The 12,922-nt window shown below is 42.9% G+C and overlaps 1 protein-coding gene across 9 annotated transcripts in view; it reads right to left on the bottom strand.

Annotated features, from left to right (window-relative positions):
- The window catches only part of fap (fibroblast activation protein, alpha), an 84,394-nt gene that overhangs the window by 50,197 nt on the left and 21,275 nt on the right, over positions 1-12,922 (bottom strand). For all 9 annotated transcript variants that reach the window (XR_013499524.1, XM_078228263.1, XM_078228258.1 and 6 more), the window contains 4 exons: positions 8,222-8,316; positions 4,355-4,429; positions 1,178-1,230; positions 998-1,070 (listed from right to left, as the gene is read on the bottom strand). Coding sequence is in view for 8 of the 9 variants with exons in the window: in XM_078228263.1 (XP_078084389.1) it covers positions 998-1,070; positions 1,178-1,230; positions 4,355-4,429; positions 8,222-8,316 (296 nt within the window). In the remaining variant the exon portion in view is untranslated. The remainder of the gene's footprint in view (positions 1-997; positions 1,071-1,177; positions 1,231-4,354; positions 4,430-8,221; positions 8,317-12,922) is intronic.

Below are 12,922 nucleotides of genomic sequence, written 5' to 3'. Positions count from 1 at the left end.
GGAGAAAACCAAGGCACCTGAAGGAAACCCACGCAGACCCCACAGAGGCGTCACCCAAGGCCGGAATTGAACCCGGTCCCTGGCACTATGAGGCAGCAATGCTAACCAGTGTGCCACTATGCAACCTCAAAAATCCAACACAAATACCAGAAGTGGTAACTTGCAAATAATTACAAATTTGATCTTTTTTATGAATACAAATATCATGAAATGTTCTATGTTACAGATTTTTAATACATTCAACATTGCATCGGTTTCCATACATAGAAACATAGAAGATAGGAGCAGGAGGAGGCCATTTGGCCCTTCGAGCCTGCTCCACCATTCATCACAATTATGGCTGATCATCTAACTCAATAGCCTAATCCTGCTTTCTCCCCATAACCTTTGATCCCATTCACCCCAAGTGCTATATCTAGCCCGCCTCTTGAATACACTTAATGTTTTGGCATCAAGTACTACCAGTGGTAATGAATTCCACAGGCTCAACACTCTTTGGGTGAAGAAATGTTGCCTCATCTCCATCCTAGATGGTCTACCCTGAATCCTCAGACCATCCTGGTTCTGGACTCCTCCACCATCGGGAACATCCTCCCTGTATCTATCCTGTCTAGTCCTGTTAGAATTTTATAAATCTCTATGAGATCCCCCCTCATTTATCTGAACTCCAGCAAAAACAATCCTAACCTAGTCAATCTCTCGTCATACATCAGTCCCGCCAACCCTGGAATCGGTCTGGTAAACCTTCGCTGCACTCCCTCGAGGGCAAGAACATCCTTCCTCAGAAAAGGAGAGCAAAGCTGCACACAATATTCTGGGTGTGGCCTCACCAAAGCCCTGTATAATTGCAACAACACATTCCTGCTCCTGTACTCGAAACCTCTCGCAATGAAAGCCAACGTATCAATTAATCTGAATGCTTAATGATTAATTTTGATTAATATTAAAGTTGCACCCATTCAACTTTGATAAACATGGTTAAATACATTCAACTAACCGAGACGTGACCCACTGGAGCCCATGATATGTACTGGATTTCCTGAGGGAGATTTGTGTTCGTGACAAATACTCTGTGGAAGAAAAGATTTTAAAAGAAGGAAATTGATATATTTTTGCATGACGCATAAAAAATAATAAAGAAAACAATGCTCAATGTCTTTATTCAAAGATTACTAACCTAGATTTCAAATCAAAAATAGAATATGAAGCGGTGAAAGAATGTCTCCATAGCTGTGAAGAAATTAAAAGAAAGCATCAGTATATAAGAAATTCCATAACAAAGTACTTTTAGGGCCCGATTTTACCATCAAGTTGCGCCCATTTTTCGGGCGTGAAAACTTGGTAAAGTCGGGCGTGAGGCGAGTAGCGTGATCCGCAACCGCCTCCGCGCCCGTTCCCCCTTTACCAATGGCTGAAAATGGCTGCGATCGGGACTGCACCCAAAACGGGCATGATGGCAATTTAAATGCACTTGAATGCATTTAAATTGAATTAATGGGCTGGAAGCCCAACTTTACCAGCACTTCCCCCTTTACCACTGCGTTCACCCAGATTCAGCACGAAACAGACATGGTCCGTAAAGGTCCGATTCAGGCGCTCCAGCTTCTGAGGAGTTAAATTCAGAGCTTCCAGCGTCTCTCTGACTCAGAGCGGTGGTGGGGGGTGGGGAGAGAGGTGGGTAAATGGCTCTCTGTGGTGGTGGAGGGGGGGGGGGGGGAGGCGGGTCAGATCGCTCTCTGGTGGGGGGGGGAAGGAGGTGGGTCAGATGGTTCTCTGGTCGGGGCGGGGAGAGAGGCAAGTCAGATGGCTCTCTGGTGGGGGGGGGCAGGTGAGCGGGGTGGGGAGGGCAGGGAGGTTCGTTGCCACTCTGCATGTGATTGGTGGGGGGGGAAGGGGGGTTCACTGCCACCCTGCGTGCGATTGGTGGGGAGGAAGGGGGCATCCGCTGACACTCTGCGTGTGATCGGTGAGGGGGAGGGGGGCAGGGGGTCGTGATCGGTCTGAATAGTGGGGGGTGGGGGGGATAAGGGGGACAGTAATGTTATGGGGGTGGGGCAATGTCTGTGAGGACCAGGGTGGAGGCTTTATCCTCCCAGGAGCTATGTGGCAGGGGAGCATTTTTCTATCTTTTTACTGCGCATGCGCAGTTGAAGACTCCGATTGGAGCTGCAGCGTTTTGGGTGCGATAAGCCCCGCCCACAGGCTTTTGCAGTGCGATTCGGAATCGCTGATATTTTTACAGGCGCCTGGTGGGGGTGCCTGAGAACGGGTCTAAAAGTCGGATCTGAAACACTCCCAGTTTCAAGTCCGCCCAGCACTGAGAATTAAAATGATAAAATGGGGCCCTTAACGTAGTAAAAAATTTAAAGCCACATCACAAGTGCTTAGTCAGACAAAGATTTACATTGAGCCGAAGAAGAAGACATTGGAACAGGTGACCAAAGGTTACATCAAAAGCAGAGGTATTAAGGGACATCTTAAAGGAGGAAAAAGAGGCTGAGAGGTTAATGAAAGGAATTCCAAAGCCTAACGCTTTAGGCTGAAGTTGCAGCCACCAATGATGGACAAAATGGGGATACACATGGACCACAATTGGAGGAATGAAGACTTCTCAAAGGACTCCAGGGCTTGGGGAATAGACGGGTGAGACCATGAAGTGATGTGAACATGTGGATGAGAAGTTCTAATTGATGCTTTGGTAGACTGGGGCCTGGGAATGGGGGGAGGGCTGGGGTGGGGGGACAGACCAGTTAGTGCTGATCACCAAAGTTTTGAATGAGCTAAAGTATATGGTGGCTAGGAATGAGAGATCAATCAGAAGAGCAATGGAATGCTTAAATCTGCAGGTAACAAAAGAATGGATGAGGGGGGCTCAGCAGGAGGAGGACCAAGTGGAAGTAGGTGATGTTACAAAGTTGTTAGTAAATCACCTTTGTGATAAAATGGACACAGAGTTGGAAACTCAGTTCAGGCTCAGATAGAATGCCAAGGCTGCAAACAGTCTCAATCAGGCTGAAGCAATGACCAGGGAGAAAGGTGGCAAAGGAATGAAGTTTGTAGTGAGGGCTGAAGATAATGGGTGGAATTTTATGGTCTCGTTTGTCTCGAAACTGTAAAATCCCACCTGCTTCCATTCCTGTGACGGGCGGGCCAGTAAAATTCCGGCCAATGACTTTTGTTTTCCCAATGTTGAACTAGAGGAAATTTCTGCTCACCCAGGAGAGGATGTCGGACAAGCAGACTGACAACACAAAGGGATTGGGTATTGAAGTGTACGGATGAAATCTGTTTCATTTTTCGATAAAGTTGCCAGGGGATACGAAATAGGAAGGAGCAAACAATAGATCTTTCGAGTGCTTGCGATGCAGAAAATGCAAGGGGAAATATTACAAGGGATTTTCTGGCTATGATTGAATTGGTTTGAGTAGAACCTGGTGAGAACAGTTCTGCTCTGCTGAATAGAGAGATGGAGAGGAAGATGGTGTTATCAACCACATAAACGCCTGCAGACAGATCAGGAAGGATGAAGCAGGATAGGGCATTATGGTTTTGGTCAAATTAGATGTAATCTGTGAATCTGATTAGGGATTATTCAGTGGTGTATTACAGGTAGAAACCAGATTGCAGATGTTCAGAAATGAAGTTGCTAGAAAGGTGGACACAGATTTGGGAGGGTGCAAGAAATTTGTTGAGGAAATAAAGGTTGGAGTTAGGCTAGTAATTTGCAAGGACATCAGGATCAAAGGTGAGATGTTTGTTGGAAGATTAAGGCAGATTTGAAAAGGGAGGATGGTACCTGAGGAGGGGGAACCATTTACAATATTAGCTAATATAAGTAAGGATGGTAAGTTGAATGGTCAGTCATTTTGGAAATAGGGTAAGAGATAAGATAAACTTTAAGCTCACCCATGTGCGATACATTTTTGTGCACCGGAAACTATATATATAATTACTCAGGGCCCTGTTCTTTGCCGACAGAAGGAACATGTACACACTTTGCACCAGTTTCAGCTAACCAAAACATGTGATCTTCATTCGCTGGTTCATCCCTCAAGGCAATACCTTGACCAATCAGAGCCAAGCTGTCTGATATAAGTTTTCAAACAATGCTTGACAGTTAACTGTCACTGGTACTGTCTCCGTGGCAGCGCCTCTACCAATCAGAGTCCGCTTGCCAATCAATCAGCACTCTCTTCTCATATAGTATAACGTTGCTGCTTGCCCTGACATTGGTATTCTTGTGATTGTCCTGATGAGTGCAAGACAAAAAGCTTTGACTAAATGCCTTTTTCAGCAATACTCAAGACTATTTGTAAAACAATAATAAATGTTTTTTTGAAATGTCATGTCTTACCTTTGAATAATTACTTTCCAGAAAAGCAAATTTCTCATCAGCTGAGACTATATAATAATCAGCTCTGACCTCCTCCTGTATATTGAAGATTAAAGTTAAACTTAAAACATAAGAAGCCAACCGTGTCTTTTATTTAAAACTGCTTTATTGCATTAGTACAGTGAACAAATATGCAGATTTTGTGAATGAGCAGGCATTCAATACATTATAAAAACAACTGAATCAGGAACTGAAAAACTCTATTTGTGCGTACACCCGTTAGCAACCAGTGAGATATACCTATGACCACATCTTTAATCCAGATCATTCAACCAATGTGTGTTAACAGGTTGATAGCTATAGAAACAAACAATTTATATCCATATAGCACCCTTAATGTAATCGAACATCAAGAACATCAAGGTACTTCTAACAAGCATTATAAAACAAAAATATTAGGACAGCAGATGAGTCTTTGGTCCCAATATTACATTTTAAGGAGTCTTAAGCGAACAGATAGAGAGGTTCAGGAAGGGGATACCAGAGCATAGTGCAGTGGCAGCTTAAGGCATAGCCATCAATAGTGGAGCAATTAAAATTGCAGATGTTCAAGAGATTAAAATTATAAAGGCACAGAGATCTTGGAGGGTTCTAGAGCTGGAGGAGATTACAGAGACAGGGAGGAAGAGACCTTGGAAGGAGTTGAAAACAAGGGTGAGGCAATTAAAATTGAGCCACTGCTTAACCAGGAACCATTGTAGGTCATTGAGCACAAGGGTGAAAGGTCAATGGAATTTGGTGTAAGTTAAGACATGGGCAGCAGAGTTTTGGATGACCTTAAGTTTATGGAGGGTAGAACATGGGAGGCTGGTCTAGAGTGTTTTGGAATAGGCAAGGCTAGAATTAACAAAGGCATGGATAATGGTGTCAAGTGAGAGCTGAGATGAGATCAGATGCTCATCCTGGGGTCAAGTAAGACTGCAAGGTCATGGACAGTGTGGTTGAGCCTTAGACAGCTGCCAGGGAGAGGGATGGAGTTGATGGCTCAGAAATTGAATTTGTAGCAGGGATTGAAGACAGTGGCTTCAGTCTTCTCAAAATTCAGCTGGAGGAATTTTCAGCTCATCCACTTTTGCAAGTTGGATAAGTAGCATGACAACTTAGAAACTATGTAAGGGTTGGGAAAGATAGTGGTGAGATAGAGGGAGTGTGGTATCACAAACGTACATGTTGAAACTGATGCTCTGTTTTCAGCTGATGAAGACTCTATCCTTGCCTAACATCAGAGGTAGGGGTGCAGGAGTGAAAAGAGATGCCATTTCAAGTGATTCTCTGGTTACAGTTGGATAGATAAGAATAAGATAAGCAAGAGAAGTCCTACCAGTTGCACAAGTGTGAAAAGTTTTTCAAGGAGGATGGTGTAGTTGAAAAACGTCAAAGGATGCAGACAGGTCAAGAAGGATGAAGAGGCATAGTTTACCTTTGTCAGCCACATGGCATATTATTTGTGATTTTGATAAGAGCTAGTTTCATATGATGGCAGAGCATAAACCAGATTGGAGGGATTCAAGCATGGAATTCAGGGCAAGCTGGGTGTAGATTTGGATGTCTAAGAAATTACATGAACACAAGATACTTTAGGCAAGATGAAGATTTACTGGGGCAATCAGAGTCACAAAACTAGTGTAATAAGAAATGTGAAACATAGCAGATCTGGCAGCAACTGAGAAACAGAATTAACGTTAACCCTATTTCTCTCTAGAGATGCTGCCAGACCTGTTGAGTATTTCCAATATTTTCTGTTCTTATTTCAGATTTTCCACACGCGTAGTATTTTGCTTTTGGCTCACCAAATTATTGTAACTGATTCAAACAAGCTGTATTTTACAGCAAAGAAAATTGTTGCACTTTCAGAGATGGACGTTTGGCATAGCCTCACTATAATGACCAATTTCATTTTAACTGGTTATTCACCTGAACTTGAGGCTTCCTTGCCATCGGAACTGACAGCTTTCTCATTTGTGCTTGGCAAGTTAGTTTTCTTTTGCTATTCATACCATCTTACCTTTAGTTTATTTTTGTTGCATTAATTTTTATGGTTTAGATTGACTTTTCTGTGTTACAAGATTTTTGTTTCCAACTTCATTTCTAAACCATTACACCTGCTGTGTCTCTTGCTGCAGCCAAAGTAGAAATTCTGCTCAGGTTGGGAGGGTAGGCTGTGTCAAGTGGAATGGGTAGACAATGGTGCCCTTGGATTTGAGAGAAGGAGAATGCATTTTCAGAAGAGAAACTGCTGCGGCTACACTTCATGTGTGATTTAGGCACCACCCTCATCACGAGTGCTCGCTGTTAATGATCAGATTGTCTTCCTTGACTCATTATTCAATTCTTTTACTTCTATTTTCCCAGGTATGTTTTATCTTTTGCACTCATCTCTGAACCCTGAGCAAATGCAGACAAACATTTCTAATCCATGAGAACTTTCTAACTGTTGTGTTCAGTTCCTCTGACATGGAAGAAAAATCCAACCCGCTGTATATTTAAAAACTTTAACTTTGTTGCTATTTTGTATTTTTAAACTGGATGTTTTCCCCCCTTTCTGGAATATCACAACTTGTTATGCTGAGGGAGCAACTTACAGGCAACCTGAGACTGTTCAGACTGATTTCAAAGGGAGCTACAGGATTTGCATTTGATAAGTCAACCTTATTCAGAGGATCTACTGAAACAATGGCTTCCATAATCCCAGACGCTTAATATAAATGGCACTCCTTTCAACAGGTAATAGCTGAGACATTATCAGTCCTGAAAAAAACCCAATTCCAGACTCTGAATGAATGTCATTGTGGAGAAGGAAGTTAACATGACTTTGACCCTTGGAACAGTTTAATATCGCATTTCTGGGCTGCACGCCCAGTTTGTTGTTTTACCATCCAACTGGCAAGCCACAAAGAAGCCAGTTCAGTCTAAACAGGGCAAGTGGCCCATCCAACCTAAGATGAAAGATTTTGTACCATTGTCTACAGAACCAACTCAATAGGAGGGATTTTATGGTCTTGCTCGGGCGAGACTGGAAATCCCCCACCCGAGTCAACGGAGATTTCCGTTGTTGGACCCTCACCCACGCTGATTTGGGCAAGGTGGTAGAGTTCCGGCCAATGTCTGTGAGCCAACTTCACTTTGTAACATCATTACTACCCAACCAACCAGCTGAACATGAAAGAAATCCTCACTGGACTCTAACTTTGGGACTCTGGAACTCAAGTGAACCGACATTCAGTTTTTTTTTGCAGTCCTTGTACTGTAAATCTTTTTTTTCTCTATCCCCCATTAACTGTGTGATTGTGGAGTGGGACGCTGCAGACATTCCTTTTGCGGATTTTAAATGCATGAAATCAACTAAGCTTCTGAGTTAATTCTAGTTCGAATTTACCATGAATTGTTCGTAAAATTGGATCACGCAAAAACCGAGGGGCTCGGAAAAATACACCATTGCTTATTCTTTAAAACAAACTAATTGAAAATACTTTCTGTCACAGACAGGTGAAAAGAGGAAAACAGTTCTGTTTGAACTGATCCCTCTTCTGTCTGTAACAGTTGAAACAATGGACATGTTATGTTGGCAGGATGACCGATTTTCTGTCAGGAAATAAGAAGGCTTGCATATCCCCACCAGAACCTGTTTAATTTTTATTTGACAGGCACTCCACCTGGAATTTAAAAATATTACCCAAGTTTGCTATTCACATTGCTACAACTTGCCTGATGCGTATTTCATGGTAAATATCATTGATGATCGTGAAGTATCAGTGTTAAACAATATATTGTAATTGCTGCCATACCTGGCCATTAACCTTTAAAGTGTAAACTGTGGCAGGTACTTACAAAAGTGGTGTTGGGGATGAGATCAGTTGATGCCTGTGTTTCAACATTATAGCGAATAACGTTTCCTTCTTTGTTTTTATGGAAGTATTCACTATCTAAAAAATTAACAATGCAATATAAAATTTCTAAAGTATGAATTAATTTGTAAGGACAATATTTTTAATTTAATTAAATAAAATACAATTTACAACTCATTTCAAGAAACAGAATTTTCCTAAGATACAGGCTAAGAAGGCATTATAATTGGTCTAAGAGCAATCTTATCTCAATAGCAATTCTTTTTCATTCAACTGTCAGTATCTGTAAATAGGAAGAGGAGAAGCAAGGATAAGAACTTTGATTCCCTTCTTCTGTTAGTTTCCTTAGCTGTGTGGATGGCATATGAGGTGCAACTTTAAGAAGATATAGACAACACAATGTAATAGACACTGCCATTGCTGGGTCAAATTCAAACTGCCAATCAAAATCTCCTTCAAGATACAGAAACTAAGATGTCGAAATGTACGAACCATTTAATGTTGAGTCTGTATGATGGGACGAGGAGCTGAGTTTGTAGTAGTACACACTAGAGCACAGACCCTCATCGTCACACCAATTTCGTCAAATCCACCTGGACCATATCAAGTGATTTTGTGTCTCATTCTCTTCTGAGCACTGTAAGAAGTCTCACAACACCAGGTTAAAGTCCAACAGGTTGATTTGGAATCACGAGCTTTCTGAGTGCTGCTCCTTCATCAGGTGAGTCATTCACCTGATGAAGGATCAGTGCTCCAAAAGCTCGTGCTACCAAATAAACCTGTTAGACTTTAACCTGGTCTTGTGAGACTTCTTACCATGCCCACCACAGTCCAACGCTGGCATCTCCACATCATTCTCTTCTGACAAAGTGATTTGCAATTCAAGGATTCAATAACGCTGTGGAGTAAGGATAACTCTAGGCATCTTTTCTCCACTATCAAATATCTCCTTTTAACCTAACACAAGTGTGTTTAGTACATGAACCTCTTTGTCACTAAGATTGAGAATATTCAACTCTCTCCATTGATTCCCTTTCTTCCCACCAAGCTCACACCTTCCATCATTTCCGACTGAACCTAGTTGTGAGCTTGTATCTTTCTGATCTTTGTTACAAATGCAAAGTTTTACAAGATTGTTCTGTTTTGGGACTGTTTATAATTTAGGGAAAAATGTGGGGTCATGTCACCTGTTTGTAATTCTACCCAGTAAGAGTTTTAACAACACCAGGTTAAAGTCCAACAGATTTATTTGGTAGCAAATACCATTAGCTCTCCTCAGAGCAGATTTCCACTCCATCTGACGAAGGAGCAGCACTCCGAAAGCTAATGGTATTTGCTACCTAATAAACCTGTTGGACTTTAACCTGGTGTTGTTAAAACTCTTACTGTGTTCATCCCAGTCCAACGCCGGCATCTCCACATCATGTAATTCTACCGACAGCTAACCTGAGTGGTTTGGTTATTGAAAATTAATGGGGTGCCCAAGTTGTTTCACTACAGATAAGGTCTTTTTTTAATTCTTTCACGGCTTGTTCTTCGCTGGCTGAGCCAAGTGCAAGTTACACCTGAAGACAATGTCAAAAGCCATTATCCTGCGTCAACTGCGCCCCTCTCCCTACATCTGTTTCTCCTTAAAACCAACCTCTTGATCAAATTTGACCACTCCTTGATGTATTTCTTTAGCTTAGTCTGATTACATCTCTGGGCCAGCTCAGGCATGGCAGTCTCTGCCACATTTGCTGCAGAAGAACTCAGCGGCTGAGATGGTGCAGGATTTATTGTCCTCTGTTTTCTATGGGCCCACTTTTTGAGGTCCTGCTGACCAAAATGGACTCTAGGAGGAATATACTGTTTCCCCAGGGGAACAGGAAGTCCTCACACACCAGCCTTCAGAAGAAATGGGAGACATAGGAGGGTGGTTAACAACTGGAGTCTGGTCCCCAGGACATGGCAGCAATGCTTTAGAAAGTACAAGGGCCTCACGTGTGTGGTCAAGTTAAGTGAATTCATCATCACTTTACATGTCATATCCACCACACCAACAAACACTCACTTTGCTCAGTGCACCACACCCCGATCACTGATTTAACAGCATTCCCTGGCCCTCAGGACTTCTGCCTAATATTCCCCTACTGCAGCTCAGAAACACACCTGTTGATGCTGCCAACAGCATAGCCAATTCTCATTGCCTCCATATGCTTCTAGTAATTCTGCTATGACAAGCGCATCGTCCATGCACAACACCGCACCATCACTGACAGTCTGCCATCTCCCATGCAAGAAAACAGAGTGCAAAACAACCAAGGAGGCCCATGGAGGGGAACTCCAAGATACTATCCTCTGACTCTTTTGGGGATTCACCCTCCACAGCTTCATCAAGTGGAAGCTTCAGATGTGGGATGTGACCAGGACCCATCTGCTTTCCTTGCCCACCAACATTCTATCATCCCCAATCTGCCTCACCCCTTTCTGCTTTAAACATCACAAAAACAGATAATTTGACCATTCTGTTTGTGAGAGTTTGCTAGGCATGTTACCTATATTAAATCACTGACTCTGACTGCACTTCAACTGTCGTCCAACAGATTAATTGCTAGATTTCCTGAAGTGTCATCTTATGGGCGTGGCAGTGACTACCAACAGCATGGACTGTCATCACTTGGGCTTACAGCATTTGTGCTCCTATCATTGTCAGTCCACCAGTGTGTCCTTGCTGCCACCTCAGCCACATAGCACAAGCTGCTGTCAGCCATGCCAATAGGGTGCAGACCCTCCAGGTCCAGAGTTGCTCAAAGGCATTCTGCATCTATCCACTGAAACCCAACAGCGTTCCACCAGCCATGTTGCAGCCACTGGGGTAGGAGCACCAGAACAGGCAAAGCTACCCGCATTACAAGCACAAGGGTAATTGTGTAGTTGGATGTACTGTTGGATGAATATTTTAATGGGAAGTTTTTTGTTGGTGGCTTTTATTGTAGGATATTGGCCAAAGGATGTTGTAATGAGGAGTTGAAGTGGATATGACAGTGGTAAATGATGGATCTATGTTGGGATGGAAAGGTTGTGGAAGTAGAGCCCCTCAATTTGCACTCTGATAGTTGCTCCACTTATATGGCATCCAGGAAGTGTACACATTCAGCATCCAGGAAGTGTACACATTCAGCATCCAGGAAGTGTACACTTTCATATCCCTCCCTCCCTGACAGCTTCCCATTTCTGTCTCCTTCATTTGATTTCTTGATCACGTTTCAGACCAAAAGGGACTGAAACAATTGCTTCTACATCTGGGTCAAGTAGTTCTCTCTCCTCCTTGGCTGCATTTAGAAACTGGCAAGAAATGCCTCAGAACCCAGCACGTTGCTTCCACCAGCTGTGCCTAAGCAACATTTACTGAAAAACACCTCCCCTGAAACTTGTGGAATGACTGTTTGATTAGCACAAGTTCAGGTCTCACCTAGAAGTCATACCAGATCCTTGTTGAGTAATGTATTTATTCATGGGCTGAATCAACATGCACAAGTTTCAAATCCTGGGGTTGCATCAGCTGGTTTGGTTGTGTGATGGCAGGATGGCGTACGTTGAACTTGTCCAGTGTACGCTGGGGAAGTTGTCACATGCACAGTTTTACTGCAACAATGCCAGGCAGGGAGGGGCTGAGGGTTCATCACACCCATGGGTAGCACTATGTGAATCTTTAGCCCTGTAAATCTGAATGGAGACAAGTGTTTTGTTTCCACACACTGGCAAATCCTTTGCTTTTTCTTTCGTTTTTTTGAAAGACTTGATCGCATTAGTAACTGGGTCCAACCTATTTATGCGTGTGTGTGAATTTGTAGTCAGCTCTTTGTATTTAGGGTCTGTCAAGGCTGAACAATCTGCTCACTGGAGCATAGTGACTGGGCCAGATCCTGACATTCACACATGCACTCTTTCTGCATCTTCCAACTGAGCACAGAACGCAGATTGAATCTGGCAGTGTATCTCAATGTGTATGACTCAGTAGTACACCATGTCATTCATTTAAACAAGGTGTGATCACAGAGTACCATCAGTTCCTTTCTTATTCAATTACTTACGTACCTCTCTTTGAAGAGTTGTCATAAAGTTGGTTCCTTAAGTGTATTAATAGGTCAGATCAAATTTAATTAAGGCTACACTTGCACCACAGGTACTGCTCTTAGTTCAATGTCTGTAACATGCTATGTACAGTTCACAGGCAGAAATTTTGTAAATCCAACAGCAAAGAAGCACTGGGATTGGTTTACGCTATTTTGTAAAGCAAGAAAAATAAATCTATTTTATTAATTCTTTTTAAACATTTGCATTCATAATTAAGTTTAAGTTTATTTATTAGTGTCACAAGTAGGCTTACATTAACACTGCAGTGAAGTTACTGTGAAAATCCCCTAGTCGCCACACTCGGGCACCTGTTCGGGCAGATTGAATGGGCAATCTGGGGAGAGCTTAGCATAGCCAATGCACCTAACGAGCACGACTTTCGGACTGTGGGAGGATTGTCCAGTTTCCTCCCACAGTCCAAAGATGTGCGATTTAGGTGGATTGGCCATGCTAAATTGCCCCTTAGTGACTGTCAGGGGGATTAGCAGGGTAAATGCATGCGGTTATGGCGATAGCGCCTGGGTGGGATTGTGGTCGGTGCAGGCTCGAGATGGCCAAATGTCCG

Source organism: Mustelus asterias, chromosome 14 (assembly GCF_964213995.1).
Source record: "Mustelus asterias chromosome 14, sMusAst1.hap1.1, whole genome shotgun sequence".
Taxonomy (NCBI): Eukaryota; Metazoa; Chordata; class Chondrichthyes; order Carcharhiniformes; family Triakidae; genus Mustelus; species Mustelus asterias.
The sequence above is the reverse complement of the archived record's forward strand: the minus strand, read 5'-3'. Positions and strand labels throughout refer to the sequence as shown.